Consider the following 19,206-nt stretch of genomic DNA (forward strand, 5'->3'; position numbering starts at 1 on the left):
ACTTTGCCGATCATTCATCGATATTATGTCACATTAATTTTGAAGCTATGGTTAAAGCCATAAATTCTTAGCCAAACTATACTAACTAATGTCTTTTTAGTAGTATAATTTATGAAAAATAAAAAAAATTATATTGTTAAAGTTAACCTTAAACTGAAATTTTCAATAATTTGATATTTGCCTATATTTGCTGATCATCTGCTAATTTGACTTTGGAGCTTCGGGCGAAGCCACAGATTTACGGGCGAAACTTGAAATTTTCAAAATATATTATTTAGGTATTCAAGAATCAATAGCCAAAATAATCATGTAGAATTTTAGGTAATCAAAAAGTTATCATTGAGCAAATGTTTATGAATATTATTAAAATACACATATAGACAAAATTTGTAAAACTTTATTAACTGTTTAAAGAATTTTTTTTGATAAATTTAATATGCAGTAAATTTAAATGAATGTTAAATTGTCTGTAAAATTATTATTATGTAGGATTTTCAACCAAAGTAATTATAACGAAGTGATAAAATTGAATAAATGATCGACAAATGATCAACAAAATTGTGATAAAGTAAAGATGTCCGCTATGCTACAGACAGACGTATAACTAACGTACAGTACTACAGCACCATACGATCTTAACGATCTTATATGGGTATTAATGCTGCGCCACTGAATTAGGTTACAACACAATCGTATTTAACGCGAAACTCTTCACGAACAAAATAACCTTTTAATCATGTCCAGTTTCTATGGTAACCCAAGTTTTGCAAGTTTAAAAAACTCAATTCCTCAAGCTGCTGATGGAGAAATTGGACGTATTTCGCGTACTCTCGCTCGTTTAGTTAAAACCATTTTACGCGAAAGTTCAAATACAGCAAATAAGGCAAGCTGTAAAGGCACTCCTACCTCTGAGGTAGGTAAAAACGCCGAGCTGTCATCACGTCAACAGCAAATTTTCGAATATTGTATGAGGATATTGGGCAGGTAAATTGCCCTAGACCTTTACAAATTCAAGTACGAACTACTCAGTTCAGTCTTGCTTTTTTTACGTCGAAAAGCAAGATAAAACCAACAAAAATGTTTATTAACTTAGTTTGTTTCTTCTATCAGTCGAATGACTCCTTCGGTAGTGAGTGATGAACTACATGTATCCGATCTTATTAAAAAAAAATGTAGGTATCTTATATCTTTTCTTTTCTTTAGTTTTCTTTTGATTTTTTTTATTTCTTAAGTTAGCATTATTTAATTAGTGGCTCGTGAACACAAATCGTCGGCAAAAGCTTTACGATTCGCAAATTTATTCTCTAAATTGCAATCTCAGGTGTGTAAAATTAATGTACTTTTGTCCGTTACTATATTTGAGCTTACAATTTTCATTGCTTTTCATTAGACAACTATAACGAGGAAATGGTCAATATTGTATTTTTTATTATCATTAAGCGATCAATCTAACATTAGTGAAGTAGGCAAAGTTATGAACACATCAGTAAATTTTAATTTAACCATATTTTCGGTGTTCAGACTTTACATTATTAAGAATTTATTTGATTTCTTCAATTTTAGCCTATTGAACAAGCGTTTTCATATCGTGGTTTACAAAATTTATCCAATTTTCGTAATATTGAAACAAATAAACAACCATATGAAGAGGAGGCAAATCGATTCATTCCAAACGTTCCCTCTTCATCTAAGGTTTCTACTATTAAAGTTTCAAAAGAAGAAGAATTGCCTCCTAGAATCATTTTGATAAAGCAATTAGCAGAATTTGAGAATTGTAAGTTACTATTTTAGTCGTTATCTGATTTTATTCAAAATTCTAATTTTTTTTTTTTACAATTATTCTTAGCTAATATCGAAGTGTCTGAAGAAATGTTGTTACGTGACATTGTATTTATATTTCAAGGAATAAATGGACAATTTATTAAATATAATGAAGAGAGCTTATCATATATAATCGATCCAAAGGTATGCACAAATAATTATGGACGTTTATTTCTAAAGAATATATTATTGTCTTCATTGATAAATTCATAATTTTTCAAACAGTTAGATATTAATCGAACGACACGTGACCTTTTACATAGGCTTACAGAATTAGGATGGCTCTACAAACGTGTCAATGAGTTCGTGTCTTTAAATGTAAATGATCCTTCTATTGGACTTGTTGGTCAGGTAATTATCATAGTTACCTTTAACTTATATTGAATCATGAAGAATTAAAATTTAATATCATATGAAATCAATCAGGCTTTCTGTTCCGCCCTACAACGTGAACTGACCGAATATTATAAATTCATTGCTGTTTTGGAAGCTCAAGTTACAAAACAAGTTAAAGGGCAACAGATTCCTTCTCAAGGACTTACCTTAAAACGTCTTTTGGTATGGACACAAGAGTCACTTTTAAAATTACGTATTATGTCAGTTCTTGTTGATTGTTGTAAAAAACAAAGAGGTGGAGCATTGGTTTCGACGATTTATAATTATACGAATCATGGAGATCCATTCATTCAACAATTTATTAACAATACACTTGAAGAGGTAATTATTGTAAAAATAGATAATATTTTACATTTGGGATACCACCACCTTTATAATGTTTTCGATAAAATATTATAGGTATCGCGCCCATTCTTTGAAATGTTGCAACGTTGGATATATGAAGGCGAATTGGAAGATCCTTTTGAAGAATTTTTCGTTGCTTGTGATCCTAACGTTTTAGAGGAGAATTTGTGGCAATTAAAATATGAATATCGACAAAATATGCAACCAACTTTTATTAGCACATTACTTGCAAAAAAAGTAAGGACTTGATTATGTTTCTTCCAGAAATGAATAATAAATTAATCACAGCTTTCATTCAGATATTTTCCATAGGAAAATCCCTTAACTTTATTCGTTATAGCTGTCATGATAGTGATTGGGTAGTTACCAATGGGAAAGCAAAGGGAGCTGATAAAAGTGACTATTCATATTTTTTTTGATATTATTCATTAGGATGATTATACTAATTTGACAGTTTATGGAACCTAAAACATAGTGTTGAAATACGGTGATATTATAGCACTTGAAAGTTCTATTGACGCTACGTATACCGCTACAAGTCAAAGGCTATTGAATATATTATTTACTAAATACAAACTCGAGAAACATTTGACTGCTTTGAAGCAATATTTATTACTTGGCCAGGGTGATTTTATACAACACTTAATGTTTCAACTGGGGTAAGTTTTAATTTTATATCACGCTCTTGTATAAATTAAAATTTTATTTATTTATTTTTTTAGACCTGGCCTTTCAAAACCTTCGAATACTCTTTACCGTCATAACCTTACAGGTACTTTAGAAGCCGCTATTCGTGCATCAAATGCACAATATGATGATCCCGACATTCTTCGAAGGTTGGATGTTAGACTTCTTGAGGTTAGATAAGATAATAGCACTTAATAAGAAATTTTTTTATTATTTTGACACATTTCTTTAAATAGGTCTCTTCCGGCGATATTGGCTGGGACGTTTTCAGCTTAGATTACCATGTTGATTCTCCTATAAACACAATTTTCACACCACAAGAAATGCAACGATATCTTAAACTGTTCAATTTCCTTTGGCGCTTAAAACGGGTCGAGCATGATTTATCATCGGCTTGGCGTCGTAATACGACTAGCGCACGGAGTTTATATCAAATTAAAGGTATAATATTATAAGTTTCACACTATCATTAACAAATGTTGATTTTTTTATTTATTTTATTTTACTATTTTTAGAGATTAAAAAGGAAGTAAATGCTAGTAGATTAGTTTGTAGTGAAATGATACATTTTGTGTATCAATTACAATATTATATCTTATTTGAGGTAGTATATTTTTAATAACTTGCAAACACGACGTGATTATTAATATTATTTATTTAGGTTATTGAATGTTCTTGGGACGAACTTGTAACTGAAATTGAGATTGGTAAAAAATCTGGAGATTTAGATTCTCTTATTGAAGCCCACAATAAATATTTAACGAATGTCACAACAAAATGTTTTCTAGGCACCTCAAATAATCAGGTAATTCACATATGTTATTAATATTTGTGATTTTTAACTAATTTACTAAAAAAAAAAATTATTATTAAGAATTATCTATCAAGACTCTTGAAAATTATAGGCCATATATTACAGTACAAGAATGTATTGGTAAAGTTTTTATATAAAACAAATGTTTATTTATTTAAATTTTTTTAATCCCATTTTTGTATCATATTTCCAATTTGGATAATAGGACGAACTTCATAATTTCGCCTTGAAAGAAACCAGCATTGATTCTTATACGCCTAAAACAGAGAGAATATGGGGATATTCCAATTTAAATAAATCTTCAAATCAAAACGTCAGAGAAAATTTTAAACCGATCAAGGAGCGTTTAGAAGAAGTTGCTGGATTATTCAAAGTAAATTATATTAAATTTATTGTTTTAATTTATGAAAATCATTAAATATTATTATAAAATTAGGGAGAAGTGGTAAATCTATTGACGACTTTGTCTCATCATCACGATACGGATTTGAGATTTCTTAGTGTTAGGCTCGATTTCAATGAATTTTACCAAGAAGTTAGCAAAAACAATGGAAATAACGTAAACAGTGGGAAAAGAATGGGTGGCAATTAATTTAACATTTCACAAAAAATTGTTTAATGTAAATTTAAATCAACTAATACATATTGACCAAATAATGCACTGCCACACAAAATTTATAAAATTTTCAATAAAATAATCTTCTTCATCTTTCTATATTATTAAAATTTTTATAACAATTGAAACATAAATGATGTGTCAAATGCTTTTGACCACAGCCTGGACAATTAACTATATTTGTTTTATCTTTCAACCCTTTATTTGCGGAACGCATTCTTTTCTTTGAATGAGAAGTCTTTTTCTTCGGAACGGCCCATAAAATTGGTCCTAATATTTCAGCCAAACCTAATAAAGTACCAGTATTCCTTTGAGATTCTTTCCAAAATGTTTGCATAAAGATTGAAAGTGGTCCAGAAGTTGAAGTAGAAATTAAAGCATGATTATATATGCTAATATATTTACTTGAAAACATCCTTATTTCCTAAAAATATGATAGAAATGAAACATGAAATAAATAAATAACCATCAGAATATGTTTTAGAGACTTCAAGTACTTACAAAAAGAACTATTCAAACCATTTGTGGATGTCGTATTATGCTTATTGATAATTAATTTGTATAACTAAGCCATTATTGATAATCAGTTAATCAGTTCTTTTACTTTGATAAATTTTAGTTATGATACGAAGAAAAGCTATTTCAACTTTTTCGAAGATAACTTACTATAAAAGGCCATTAAATTTTTTATTATATTCTAATATAGTTCCAAAACCAAAAATAAATTTCGTACGAAGACAAGTTTATTTTTCCACACAATCAAATGTTAAAGGATTTGCTAGCCAAGTAGAGGTAGAAGAGGAAGAAGTTGAGGAAATAGATAGATCGTTATATCCGGAACTTTTTCCAGAACATAATGACATGGATGACACTTGGTTTGTTGATCCAGCTTATGAAAATCCACAAGAAAGTGATTTCGTACCGTTATGGCAAAGAAGAGCAAATTCACTTTCAGATAAACTTCCCGATGTAAAAATGAATAGTGATGATCATCAACGAACGAAATTTTTGGAAATTATAAGATTGTTGGAGGAAGAAGGTGTAGAGAATATAACTGTAATTGATGTAAGGCAAAAATGTGATTTTACTGATTGGATGATAATAGGTGAAGGAAAAACTACGAGACATTTAGGTGGAGTAGCAGATGGACTTTATAAAATGGCAAGTATAATTAATATATGTGTTGAAATTCTAAATTTTAATATTTACATTAAAGTTTTTTTTTATTTTATCAGTTGAAAAATGAAATACAAATCCAGAATTCAAATTCAGCAGACTCTTTATTACAAAGTTATCCAATTATTGAAGGACGTGATTCAGAAGATTGGATATTGATAGATACAGGATTAATTTTTGTACATCTTTTTACTTCTGAAGCAAGAAAATATCATAATTTAGAAGATTTATGGGAAAAAATTCCTTCATATTCTTCTAAAGATGAATTTAAAAGTATTACCAATGAAATGGTTAAAGAATTTAGAGAATTTAATCCTAAATTTGCTAAAAATCCTTCTTTGTCATTTGAATTAAAATAATAAAAACAACTGTAATATTAAATTTAATTATTATATTATTCTTTTTGCCTTATATATTATTATTACCTTTACATTAGTTAATTTTTAATTTTTACATCTGCATTATACAGTATAGATAAGCATTATTTTGTATTTGTAACTTTATGCATTAGAAAAGAATTACTAAAATAAAGAACAACTTATTATATTGATATTAGGACTTATAGTATTGAAAAATTATATTAATATATAAATCTATTTTAAACATTATCATTATTTATAATTTCCATTTTTATTTTAAAATTAAAATAAAATCCACTATTATTTTTAATTAAAAGTATTTTTTCAAGTTTCTTTAAAAATCTGCTAAGTTTTACTAAAATCTTTTGGTTATTATTTATTTATTTTGATCTTAAATTTATTTTTAAATATATCCTTTTGCTTTTTATATTAATAAACTTTTATACAATCTTTAAATTACTAGCTTATTAAAAATACTAAAATACTAAAAACAACTATTAAAAAACAAAAAAATACAGCTTATTTATACTAATAAAAAAAATAGATAGAAATAAAAGAATAGTTAGAAATTATAAAAATAAAATAAAAAAGTATTATCTGTTATTATTAAAAAAATTTTAGAATTTATAGGAATTGGTTTTTAGAAATGAGGTTTTTGGAAATTAGTTTATAAGTTATAAAAAAAAATAAAAGATAAATAATAAAAAAAATATTAATAAAGTTTATACAAATAATATAATAATAGTTTAAAATTATACAAATCAAATAATATTCATAGTATTTATAATAAAATATAATTTATTTTTGTAATTAAAGAATTAAAAATCATTATTATAGAAATTAATTAATAATCATATTAATTTAAAAATAATGATAACTAAAGTTTTTTTTTATATAATGATTAAAGTTTGGAATCAGATGGTATATTTGATTTCAAATTTGATTTACACCCGATTTTTGATAATTCAGTTTAACCAAATTTATATTAGAAAACGGGAACTGTTGTAAGTCCAGAGAAAGGTATAATAAATAAAGATGTAGCGATATTCTACTAATTAGCAGCATAACACCTTGAAATTCTGGTAATTTTCTGCTAATTAGCAGCATAACACCTTGGAATTCCAGTAATTTTCTGCTGATTAGCAGCATAACGCCTTGAAATTCCTGAACAGAAAAACTTACATGATTGAAAATTTACACGTTATTTTTATAGATCATCATAGTGTATAGACATATATAGTCCTTCACTTTGCTCTGGACAATTACAAAACTAGTTTGCATTTAAAGTAAATGTAACTGAATATTCAATTTGGTTTAATATTGAAACTTTATAGTGTTAGCAATTATAAAATTTAAATCACATGACTATGGTTAAATAGTTTAAACATTAAGTAAATTATATTTTACAAAATTTTTATTATAGACCTACAAAATTTTGTTTGTATTACATAAAGTTTGTAATTCTACCTGAATTATAACTTGGCCAAATTTATGTCAATTACATTTAATTCTAGCCAGAATTATTAAATATAAACCAGTTATGTAAATTGGTTATTCGATTTCAATTAGGTTAGCAAAACCAGTTTGAAATGAATTGAACTGGTTGCATTCAGTTTAAATTCAGTTTTTGAAAATAGAACCAGTTCTAAACTTTAATAATTAATATTTTATTTTTTAAAATTCTTTTTTTTATTACAGTATATTATTTATAAATTTATATACAGTATATAAAGTGATAAATTATTTTAATAGTTATTCTAAATAATAATAGAATTCTATTTTATAAAATTTTTTAAATCAATATAATTCCAAAAATAAAAAAAAAATAAAAATAAAAATCAATCTATACAAGTTTATAAAAATACTTAGTAATTTTCATATTGCATGAAAGTTTATAAATTTCTGATGAAATTGTTCAAATTTTTTTTTATTTAAAAGCTAATCCATTGTAGATTTTAAATTTTAAATAAAAAAAGGATATTTTATAGTATAGAAAAAAATTGTCTAATTGTTAATTATGACAGCTTTTTAAAATTATTTTTGTATATTTGTGTACATATAGATAGGTTTTAAAATGTCAAATATATAACATTTTTAATTACATTTTAAAAATTACAGTTAATTAGCTTTTATATAAAAAAATTTTATTAAAATCTATTGAAAATTAATAGACTTTTGTATATCTAGAAAAATGCCAATTTTATTGAAAATTACTAATAAACTTGAAAAATAATAGTAAAATATAGTAAAATAAGTAATTTTTAAGATATATACAAGTCTATTAAATTTTAACAGATTATAATAATTATTTTTTTATTTGAAAAATAATCAAATGTAATTGCTAAAAATGCAAATAAAAATGGTCAACATATTCGAAATTTTAAAAGTTATCTATATGTAAATAAATATATAAAATAATTTCAAAAAGTTATTATATTTTATAATTAGATAATTTTTTTTTATATTTTAAAAATATTTTTTTTTATTTAAAATATAAAATCTATGAAGGATTATCTTTTAAATAAAAAAAAATTTAAGTGATTTCATCAAAAACTTATGTATTTTTATGCAATATGAAAATTACCAAGTATTTTTAAAAAAATCTGGTAATTTATTGTAGGTTTGTATGTTATTTTATGTAAAATCCATTTATCTGATATATTTCAAAAATTAGATTGTATAGAATCTACTTATTTATAATAAAAATTGTTGTAAAAAATTAGCCTTTTACTTTTTTTTTTGCTATAGCACATTTAGTAGTTTATTAAAAAAAAGTTATATTAACAACATATATATGATAATATATAATATAAAACTAAACTAATTTTTTAATTATTAAATCACTTGTCATTCAATGAATAGACTTTATGTATATACTGTTAGATGAATTTTAAACTATTAGAGTAAATTCAGTATGTAACTACCCTTTTTTAGAGAGAACCTTTGTAGGTATTTCTTCAAATAAAGCAGTCTAAACTTTATTATTCCAATTTAGCAAAGCTTATTCGTTAAAGTCAATTGATATGTTACCATTATATACTTCTTTTATATCTTGATTTTGAATGTAATAATTTGACTTTATTTCTCTAGGTTTATCAGGATTTCAAGTTATGTTATAGTGGAGAAAATATCATAAATAACTATTTTGTGAATATTCACCTTATTTTGTAATATATATTTGGTCATAATAGTTAAAATCATTTTTTTCAGTATAAGCTTAAACTTCATAATTTTCTGCTATTATAGTTTATTAAATATTTTACTTTTATTCAAAGTTTTGTGAGTATTCTAGATATTCATAGAAGAAGGTGATATAAATCAAAAATCATTAAAATTAAAATCTGAAACTATTTTGAAATAGATAACCTGTTTCTTTTCTTTTAAAGTATATGGTTATGCTTATATATTCAATTTTATTAATATTGCAGAAGGTACAATTGGTGATTAATATTTAAGCTTTTCAATAATTTTCATTTCAGTTAGCTGAAAATCTGATATTCTTAGATTCCTATTGGATGTATTTATTATTGCTTGTTACTTACATGATATCTTTTCTTTTTTTCTTACAAAATCTTTTGAAATTTTATATAAAAACTCTGGCAAACCTTGCTTATTTATAAGATAGGTCACCCCCAGGCCTAAGGTAAAAATCATATATAAAATTCTTTGCAGATTCTACTATAAAAGAAAATTTTATGTTATATTGTTATGATTTTTTTTCTTTTTAGCTAATTAACCAATAGAATTTAAGAAAAAAGTAAGGTAAAAACTATTAGTAAAGGGCCAATTTTTTATGGTGACCTTTATTATAATAAGTAGTCCTCTCTGCCTATAGATCTTTGAAGATATAGAAAAGAAAGATAAAGCTTTAGAAGTTATCGCCAGAATATATCCAGTTGAAGTTCAGGTAAAATGCTGACCAATCAAGTGCTACTTGATTGGTAACTTTTTTGATCGGTCGCCTGATTTATTCAATAGTTAGAAATTGGTGTACACATTCAATCGAGTATCAATCAGATTAATACCTGATTGATAACTATTTTTTAGTTTAAATTTACCAATTGCTCTCTTTAAAACAAATAGTGACCGATTGTTAGTAATTTATAAATTTAAAATAAATTGTAATCCGATTGTTAGTAAATTATAAATTTATTTATCAGATAACTTATTTTAAATGTAAATGAACTCTGTTTTATTACAAATGAAATTGTCTATTAATTGGTATGACTGCCATATAAGTAGTTGGATTTCGTGTGCCAACTGTAAATTTACTAGGTAAGAATCGATTGTATATGTTATAAATCAGCATGATGGTATCTCTAGATAATTCGTGGAAATCATATTTCTACAATTCAACGTTGCAACTTTTATCATCCCAATTGCCGATTCTGCAATGAAATCTTGTTTTCTCATTTGGTGCCCATAAATACCAGTTGACAAAAGCAAGCTGATGCATCTTAGGACTGATTGGCAGCTGAACTGTATGTTCAAAATAATACTGAACATAATAAGGGTAAATGTCTATGGACTCATCGTCCTGTATAAATTTGGCCAGAATATATGAAATTCTTTGATATCGGGGTGCACTTTTTGACCCAAAAATTTTGGCAGCAATTCATCAGTAGCAATCCAAATACGACTAAACTAAATTACGATTAGTAATACAACGATTAATTGATTGGAATCTCCTAACGATAAATCACTCGAAGCTAAATCAGCAATTGATGTAAAATTCCAATCATATATATCATTATAATATTTCACCAATAGTTCACATGTGGCATTTGGTAACAATACTTGATTTCTTAGAGTAAGCATCTCTCCCGAAAATTTTTCGCTACCAGTAGTAATTGTGTTATCGATATTTTGATGAAAATTTTGCATAAAATGGTAAAGTTCATTAAAATCAAACCCATCATAAGCTGCCAAACTTCCAGTTGTTAATCAAGATTGAACCAAAATTAATGCATTCATCAATTTTGCATTATCTGATTGGGCTAAGGTTGCTTGCCAAAACCTCTCCAAAATCCTGTGATAAATTTCAGCAAGATTTTACTATATGTTTACTATAGTTTCGGCAGGGTTTCGGCAGTTTCGGCAAATGGGAGTTTTGGCATTTCGGCAAAGTTTCAGCAGGATTTTTAATATAATTTAATATAGTTTCGGCATTTTCCATATAAGTTTCGGCAGTTATTAAGAAAGTTTCGGCAAGCAACCTTAGATTGGATGGATATTAAGCTGTCTAACTGCAAATTTTGCACAATGATTCGCAACAATTCTAATTCAATAGTATGTTTACTATTAGGAAGGGAACCTATTTAAATAATAAGTTTATCTGTTACCAATTTGCCAATTAGAAATTTTGATTTTCAACAATCAACGTGTTTTACCTAATACGCCATTTATTCATTCAATGAATAACACTAGAATAAATAAAGTGGTCCATAATCTTGGCAGCATTCAATGATGTGAAGAGATAAATGGATATTTGGAGTTATTTTCTCCTGTTCGTAATTTTTCTCAATTAAACGAGCTACTTGGTGCAGTTGGTAATGAGCTTCAAGCAGTGTGCTTTTGTTAATAATTCGACAAACAAGCAAAGTACAGGCTCTTACAAAATTTGCTAAAATTTTCTGATCAGCCTCGTCCAAAAGATCCTACATAATCAGTGTTACATAAATCATAATAAACGACTAAGGTTGCTTGCCGAAACCTAGGGGTTTAGGCAAGATGGCGTTTCGCTGAAAAGTGAAATTCTGCCAAAACTATATTAAAGTTATATTAAAAAACTGGCGAAACTTTAGAGAAAGGCAAAACTGCCGAAACTTATTATAAATGCTGAAACTGCCAAAACTCTGCCAAAACTATAATAAATCTATAGTAAAATTTTGACGAAATTAATTGTAGGATTTTGAAGAGGTTTAGACAAGCAACCTTATAAACGACCTCCATTAATCAGCTGTATATCTAAAAAATCCTTCTCCAGTTGTTATTTTAGAAGGTATCTTTCCTAAATCAACCGGAACTTAGATTTTTTTTGCTCTTTTTTCCATCAATTTAAGATGGGTTTTTGTTATTTTCCCGCCATCTATTCACAACCTTTTCACGATCTAATGCGCGATTCACAAAAATAAATTATGCATTAGATCAACCACAAGAAATCTAATCAGGTTGAAATACGGCAATCTTAACAACTCTGACCAACGTACGTGAGTTTTGGAAATATATTTTTTTCTTTCATACTTAGATTTACACAACCGCCAACATTCGGCATTACGTCGATGTTCATTTAGATCTTTTTGCATGAACTACTCAGTCATGTCATCAAACCCTCCGTAATTAAGCTTTCTTTCGCTGATATTAGCTATTTTATAGCATCGATGGCAGCCAACTAATGCTGAAATATGATTGCATAATTTTCTAGCAGCCGGTATGTCATTGCTGCAGCAAATTACTACCATCCGGATTCTTTTACCAGTTGGATGCAAATTGGTAGAAGGTAAATTAACACCATCCCAGAATTCTAACAATTCGTTAATAATTAGACTAAAATAATGATTTATCTTGTGTAATTTTACCTCTTCTGGTTCTGGTAGAAGTCCAAGATATAGCATATTTTCTCATTTAAATCTAATATCACGGGGAAGATTATATATGACTCTATAGATAATACCAGAGCTGTAAGCTGACGAATTAAATGATTGGAACAGGATCCCAGACATCACATATATAACTCACATTTGAGTTTTAGCAAATTCAATCAAAATTAGGTTAAACTCATAATTTTAGATGTAGCAAATTGATTGAAAATTAATCAATATATAATTATGAGCTTTTAGCAAATTGTATTGATTTTACAAAATCATATTTTATATTTGAGCAAATTGGTACTTTTTTTTTAAATTTAACTTATCCTTTTTTTTAACTTTATAAATAATATTTTTAAAAATATTAGTTTTAGGGTCTGGGTTATATTTTGGCCAAAATTAAGTATAATTCCGGCCAAAATTAAGCATAATGCGGGCCAAAAACCGTCTGTTTAGTTTCGCAACATTTTATTTTTTAATATTAATTAATTATTTAATTTATTATTTTTATTAATTATTATTTTATCTATAATCTACATATTTTAATTATAAAAATTGGCAGTTTAATTTATATTAATCATTTATTTTTTTATTGATAATAAAAGAAAAGATTATTAACTCATATTTTGAGTTTTAGCAAATTAGTATAGATTTGAAATGTGATAATTTGATTTTTAGCAAATTAGGTCTATTTTAGCAGGAGCAAAAAGTACTTAAATTTATGCAGATCAGTTATAAGTTATATATGTGATGTCCAGGGTCCTGTTGGAACTAGTCTAAATTAATCATGATTCTAAAATTAAAATCGGCTGTCTCATTTGTAAAAAATTGAGTATCCGGGTTGTCTAGGAAAGACGGAAATGTTTTCCATACTTCTCCATTATAAATATCGGTATATAAATTTGCTATATTAACCTGATTTGTCCATTTTTGAGTGACTCTACAAAATCCAGTTAGGACCCCGAGCAATATATGTATAGGTAACAATATCGTTTACTTAGTCACATGCTATTTTAGCCACAGTTAGAGGTTAGATTTGCGTGAAATTAATGATATTTTTTGCCAATGTCATATTTTTCATTTGCTTATTTTCACAGAATTTTTGAAAAGTTATATATTATAATTGCTTATTTATTAAGTAAATTTAGTATTATTTAATAATGCATTGTATAACATTTAACTATATAAGCGATGGTATTATGCTAATATGTAAAAGTTAATAGGAGATAAAAAAAATTACTAAGATGGATATTTTAGCTAAGATGATATTACTATTGAAAAAAGTGAAATTGTAAATCATAAATGCGAGAAAATTTGATCAAATAATTTTTGTAAAATATAATATTATAAAGTCATATGGTTAGATTGCTTATTTTTGGGTAATTTGTGAAGTCACATGTTGAGTTTGCTTATTTATCTTAATAAAAATCTTGCGTAGAGCTATTATAAAAATTTTGACCTTTCTTGTTACCTATATATATATTGCTGTAGGTCTATCCAGCGCTGATACATTGATATTATTTGGGATGCAGAGAAGGTACCAGAAATAACATTTTAGGTTTTCTGGCAAATCCCTTAATTATCAAGACCTTATTTGTTAATTTTGCTCTGCAAACTTATCTTTTGCTGTGCTTTGGATGATTCAGAAATTCCACATGGATACATCTGAACTCTACATTTTGATTTTGTATCAAAATTTCTGAAACTTTATACAAAGTATTACAATCTGGACATACTGCGTATGTCTTTTCCTGCTTAACGATCTTTAAAAGTTTTTTCACCAAATAAGATGATGTAGGGAATTTTCCAAATTGTCATTTATCAGCATCTGATAAAACTATCTTAAAAAATTTAATAAGTTTATTGATGGCGACATCAGGAAGACGAAATCTCGCCTGATATTTGAATCTTCACAAAAGTATCCATAAATTGTTGAAATCAATGTTTATGTCAAGATTTCTAAGATCTGATTCATAATCATAGTCATTAAAATTGGGAGCTGTAAATTGTTCGATCAGAACTTCATCTACACTTAAATCACAGTCATCATCTCCAGATACTTCAGAAGTTTCATCATCATCTTCTGTTAAGGATTCGTTAGTATCACTTTCTGTTAAAAACCTGTCGGTCAAAGAACTATCACTATCATCATCATCAGGAATCATATCATCAATCTTATTAGTACGCTTTTGTCTTCCTGGTCTCTCTGGCATTAGTTCATTATTGCTTAGAGGTGATTTATCATCATCATCTGATGAATATTCTACCGCTCTAATTCTTCTTTTTCTTCATCGTTGGAGATTTATCACCATCATCACCATCATCATTATCATCACCATCATTATCATCTGATGTATTCTCTACCGCTTTAATTCTTTTTTTTCTTTTTTCATTTGGAGATGATTCTACACTATACAGTTCGTTCCTGGTACCTTTTAGTTGAGAAGAACTCTGAGATCCAGAAGCAATTGTTTGAAGTATATTAACTTCTTCTTGATGTCTTCTGAATATTCTGGGATCCACTAACTTACCACTACTACAATGCAACAAATAATTGCATTTGACAAATTTTCTAGTTTTAGGTGCACTATCAGTAATTTTTGTACGATCTTTATTAATGCGATTTTTCTTTGATTTTGTCATCTTCAATCCATCAATTTGTAATCAAAATTTCCTCAAAATACATCAATCAGTTAGCTTATTTACAATTAATTCTTTAAAATATATCAATCAGTTGGTTCGCAAGAGAATTTGATCAATTGGCTTTGCGATTAATTATTATATACATCAGAATTGAATTGTGTGAATATTACCACAATTAGATAAATTAAACTATTTATTTTAATTGATTAATAAAGAGATTGCAAAAATTGATACAATTTATTTCTAAATATATCAATTGATTTATTTTTTTATTTTTAAATATACCAATAGTATATAATTTATTAATCTTGCAAAAATTTGATACAATTTATTTTTTAAATATATCAATAGTATATAATTTATCCTGAGAATTTGATACAATTTATTTTTTAAATATATCAATAGTATATAATTTATCCTGAGAATTTGATACAATTTATTTTTTAAATATATCAATAGTATATAATTTATTAATCTTGCAAAAATTTGATACAATTTATTTTTATATTATACTATTTATTAATCGGTAAAAATGATGAAATTGATTTATTTAAGTTTAATCATAAATATCAATGGTTTATAAAAGTTTATTTTAAACTATTAAATAAATATATATATATAAGTCTAATTTTTAGACAGACTTTTTTTTTTCTCTTGCTCGTTACCAATTTTTGTAAAAAAATCCTATATTATTCTATACATAAAAATTTACCAAAATTGTAAATACATTCAAATATGAATAATAAAAATAAAAAAGTCAAAAAGTCAAAAAAATTTAAAAAATGTCACCATTCGGATAGTGATTTAGATAGAAAATCTGATAAGCAGAGTAGTACCAAACAAGGGTAATTTAATTTGGTTGATTTTTATTAAATTCTTTGATTTCTCAATATATTACTTATTCTTCACAATCAATATCTAATGAAAGTAATCCTGAGTTAAGACGTACAAAAAGACGATGATCAGAACCTACGAAAAATAAAAGCCCGCTTTAATTAACATTGTTTAGAATAAGAAAAACAGTAGTATATTTTGAAAATTTATGTTAATCATATGCGATTGAATTCAATATATCACGAATCTAAAGGATGTGAAATAATTAAGGTTGCTTGCCGAAACCTAGGGGTTTAGGCAAGATGGCGTTTCGCCGAAAAGCGAAATTCTGCCGAAACTATATTAAAGTTATATTAAAAAACTGGCGAAACTTTGGAGAAAGGCGAAACTGCCGAAACTTATTATAAATGCTGAAACTGCCGAAACTCTGCCGAAACTATAATAAATCTATAGTAAAATTTTGACAAAACTAATCGTAGGATTTTGAAGAGGTTTAGACAAGCAACCTTAGAAATAATGAAAGGCAAAAAGCCTATTTTTATTGATTTAGTTGACGAAGATGACGAAGGAAATGATGATACAATTCAACAGAATAAAAGAAATAATGACCAATCGACTCAACAGAATGAGAAAAATAATGATTCCAATGAATCCGGTATGTAGTTATATGAAAAACTATCACAAATCAATTTAGTTTTAACCCGATTTTCTTTTGTAGCTTTACAGATGCAGATTGAGGAGTTGACTCATCTGCTTAAGTCTGTTACAAAAGGAAAGCAGAAGGTAACTGATCTAAAAGAAAATATTATTGACTGGTCCAACGTGGATCTGGAAACTCAAGGTCCAAAGAGCCAAAAGAACTAATAATCTAATACGTAACCAGGTCATTAAATAAGCCTAAATATGTGCAAAAATACGGTATACCAGAATTATTAAAAAGCATGCGAAGCAGACTATCTCTATCTCCATCCCCATCCTTTTCCTCTTCATCTTTATCAACTTCATCCTCACCATTCTCAAAATCAGCACCATCCTCAAATTTATCATCATTTTTTCATTACGAAAAAATAAATAGGGATCAGAGGAATGCTTTAAGAGTACCGTATTTTATTTTAATTCGTTTTAATTATCCGAATTGCTGCTAATCAATTATGAACCGTATTTTATTTTAATTCGTTTTAATTATCCAAATTGTTGCTAATCAATTATGATAATCTCATGATTAGGGTAAAATAGTCAGAATAATAGACTGACTTCCAGACGATAAAAGTCTAAATATAAAAAGAACCTTTAAAAGTCAACAAAAAAAAGTGAATAATATCATTCCGATTGTTCAAAAATTAATTAATAAGAAGTTCTTTCAGGTGACCGATGGCATTATTAAACATGTCATTCATGAATATTATCAGCACCAACAGGAGGAACTTCTTAATGCAAGACGAGGTGCAAATTGGGTAGAAAATGATAAAAAAAGGTGGCACGCAAATTCCTGACAAAGTGATGTAAATATTAAATTATTTTGTTTGATATTACCTTTTCTTATTAATAAATATTTCCTATTATTTATTTAGAAACGTGAAAGAAAATCAAAAATCATCGACAAACTAATCACATTAAAAAACCGATTGGTAGATAAATTCTACAATGACGAGCTCCGACCTGTTCAGACCAAAAATCGATATCACAATCCAGAGGAATTAGAGACCGATGAAGACAATTCAAAACAAATCCATCTATATCGATCATTTGATTGTCAAATGTAAGATCGTCATCTGGGATCTCAAATGGAAATTGTTTTCTGTAAGTATTTGAGTAATTTATACCAATCGGTGTATCTTAATTTAATACTATTTTTATTTGTATAGCTATGTACATTTCTTCAAAATTATGTTGATAGTGCACCTTTATCAAAGTCTTAACGTGTAAGAAATTAGGAGTATGGTAATTACGTAACTAACGAAATCGATGCACCAATTAACGTTCCACGATAAACTAAAGATGGCTACAATGGATTCCTAAAACAGCTTATCGAGAAATATAGTGGGAATAAATGCTCTCCTCCAGAAGAAGCTGATGAAAACTAGGATCCACCAGAAGAAGATGATCAGGTCAGAGAAGATAAAAATCAAGAAGTTGTTGCCAAAAATCAAGAAGAAGTTGAAAAAAATCAAGAAGAAGTTGAAAAAAATCAAGAAGAAGTTGTCAAAAATCAGGAAGATGAAAAGGAGGATCAAAATAAAAATAAAAGAGGTATTAGTGTTGTTTCCTCTGAATATGATAGTATCAGCAGTGAATAGTGAAGTAGTCAAATTATATAAATAACAATTTTAGCAATATCGGTATTTCAATAAAACTGATTTTTTAGTATATTAAATATTTTAAATATTTTAAATAAAATTGTAAATTTTTGTAAATTTTTAAATAAAAATGTATGGCAATCAGAAGATTTCTTATTGTTATAAATTTATTAAAAAGCTATAATAAATCGGTATACTGATATGTCAAATAGTAAATATTCTATTGGTAACTATTAATACCCAATTGTATTCTATTGAATATCCCGATTAGTACCTGAGTATCCTCCTTTTGCGCCATCTTTTGGCAGCAATCGGATTTACCGATTGATGAAAATTTTTAAAAAAATAGGAACCAATTGGGTGGAATTCGGTCATCTGATTGGTCCCTGATTTGACATCGTTCGACTAGTGTTCATCTATAAAGATAATTTGTAATCATTCTATATGTTTAGTTTCAGTTCTAAGATAGTTTGAAAAATACCAGTCATATTAATAGAACAGAAACTTTGCACCATTTTTTTGAATTAAGAAGACTGAGAAATATCTTTATATTTTTAAAGTAAAGGTGTTAGTAGAGAAACCCATTTTTTATAATATTTTTTATTAAAATATTATTGCTGAAATTTGGTAA

The 19,206-nt window shown here is 26.9% G+C and overlaps 7 protein-coding genes across 7 annotated transcripts; 4 read left to right on the forward strand and 3 right to left on the reverse strand.

Annotated features, from left to right (window-relative positions):
- Positions 1-736: 736 nt before the first annotated feature.
- Positions 737-4,785, forward strand: OCT59_007307 (uncharacterized protein; the record flags this gene model as incomplete). Its single annotated transcript, XM_066147846.1, has 18 exons — positions 737-984; positions 1,111-1,172; positions 1,251-1,321; positions 1,391-1,486; positions 1,564-1,774; positions 1,847-1,965; positions 2,047-2,172; positions 2,248-2,538; positions 2,617-2,799; positions 2,862-2,958; positions 3,038-3,221; positions 3,285-3,420; positions 3,486-3,690; positions 3,765-3,853; positions 3,911-4,054; positions 4,124-4,183; positions 4,269-4,436; positions 4,500-4,785. 18 exons carry the CDS (start codon positions 737-739, stop codon positions 4,653-4,655), a joined length of 2,646 nt encoding a protein of 881 aa, XP_065998619.1. The 3' UTR covers positions 4,656-4,785.
- Positions 4,647-5,689, reverse strand: OCT59_007308 (uncharacterized protein). Its single transcript, XM_066147852.1, has 3 exons — positions 5,346-5,689; positions 5,181-5,244; positions 4,647-5,103 (listed from the first exon to the last, which is right to left on the reverse strand). Exon 3 carries the CDS (start codon positions 5,092-5,094, stop codon positions 4,768-4,770), a length of 327 nt encoding a protein of 108 aa, XP_065998620.1. The 5' UTR covers positions 5,095-5,103; positions 5,181-5,244; positions 5,346-5,689; the 3' UTR covers positions 4,647-4,767.
- On the forward strand, positions 5,273-6,403 carry OCT59_007309 (uncharacterized protein). Its single transcript, XM_025314319.2, has 2 exons — positions 5,273-5,840; positions 5,915-6,403. The coding sequence occupies exons 1-2, from the start codon at positions 5,301-5,303 to the stop codon at positions 6,212-6,214; spliced, it is 840 nt and encodes a 279-aa protein (XP_025185326.2). The 5' UTR covers positions 5,273-5,300; the 3' UTR covers positions 6,215-6,403.
- An 8,308-nt stretch (positions 6,404-14,711) lies between these two features.
- OCT59_007310 (uncharacterized protein) lies at positions 14,712-15,014 on the reverse strand (the record flags this gene model as incomplete). Its single annotated transcript, XM_066147859.1, has 1 exon — positions 14,712-15,014. One exon carries the CDS (start codon positions 15,012-15,014, stop codon positions 14,712-14,714), a length of 303 nt encoding a protein of 100 aa, XP_065998621.1.
- Positions 15,015-15,072: 58 nt separating this feature from the next.
- Positions 15,073-15,444, reverse strand: OCT59_007311 (uncharacterized protein; the record flags this gene model as incomplete). The annotated part of the gene is made up of 1 exon (XM_066147865.1): positions 15,073-15,444. The coding sequence occupies one exon, from the start codon at positions 15,442-15,444 to the stop codon at positions 15,073-15,075; it is 372 nt and encodes a 123-aa protein (XP_065998622.1).
- A 1,350-nt stretch (positions 15,445-16,794) lies between these two features.
- Positions 16,795-17,142, forward strand: OCT59_007312 (uncharacterized protein; the record flags this gene model as incomplete). The annotated part of the gene is made up of 2 exons (XM_066147875.1): positions 16,795-16,933; positions 16,997-17,142. The coding sequence occupies 2 exons, from the start codon at positions 16,795-16,797 to the stop codon at positions 17,140-17,142; spliced, it is 285 nt and encodes a 94-aa protein (XP_065998623.1).
- A 1,074-nt stretch (positions 17,143-18,216) lies between these two features.
- On the forward strand, positions 18,217-18,575 carry OCT59_007313 (uncharacterized protein; the record flags this gene model as incomplete). Its single annotated transcript, XM_066147881.1, has 2 exons — positions 18,217-18,219; positions 18,363-18,575. 2 exons carry the CDS (start codon positions 18,217-18,219, stop codon positions 18,573-18,575), a joined length of 216 nt encoding a protein of 71 aa, XP_065998624.1.
- Between the last annotated feature and the right edge of the window lie 631 nt (positions 18,576-19,206).

The sequence above is a fragment of the Rhizophagus irregularis genome, chromosome 15, assembly GCF_026210795.1.
Source record: "Rhizophagus irregularis chromosome 15, complete sequence".
In the NCBI taxonomy this organism is placed as follows: domain Eukaryota; kingdom Fungi; phylum Glomeromycota; class Glomeromycetes; order Glomerales; family Glomeraceae; genus Rhizophagus; species Rhizophagus irregularis.

What these genes read in the sequence shown, in the direction of transcription:
- OCT59_007308 (XM_066147852.1), bottom strand. Translation starts at nt 5,094, where the DNA reads ATGTTTTCAAGTAAATATATTAGCATATATAATCATGCTTTAATTTCT.
- OCT59_007309 (XM_025314319.2), top strand. Translation starts at nt 5,301, where the DNA reads ATGATACGAAGAAAAGCTATTTCAACTTTTTCGAAGATAACTTACTAT. An exon ending in CAGATGGACTTTATAAAATG is followed by an intron (nt 5,841 to 5,914) that starts GCAAGTATAATT and finishes TTATTTTATCAG; the next exon opens with TTGAAAAATGAAATACAAAT.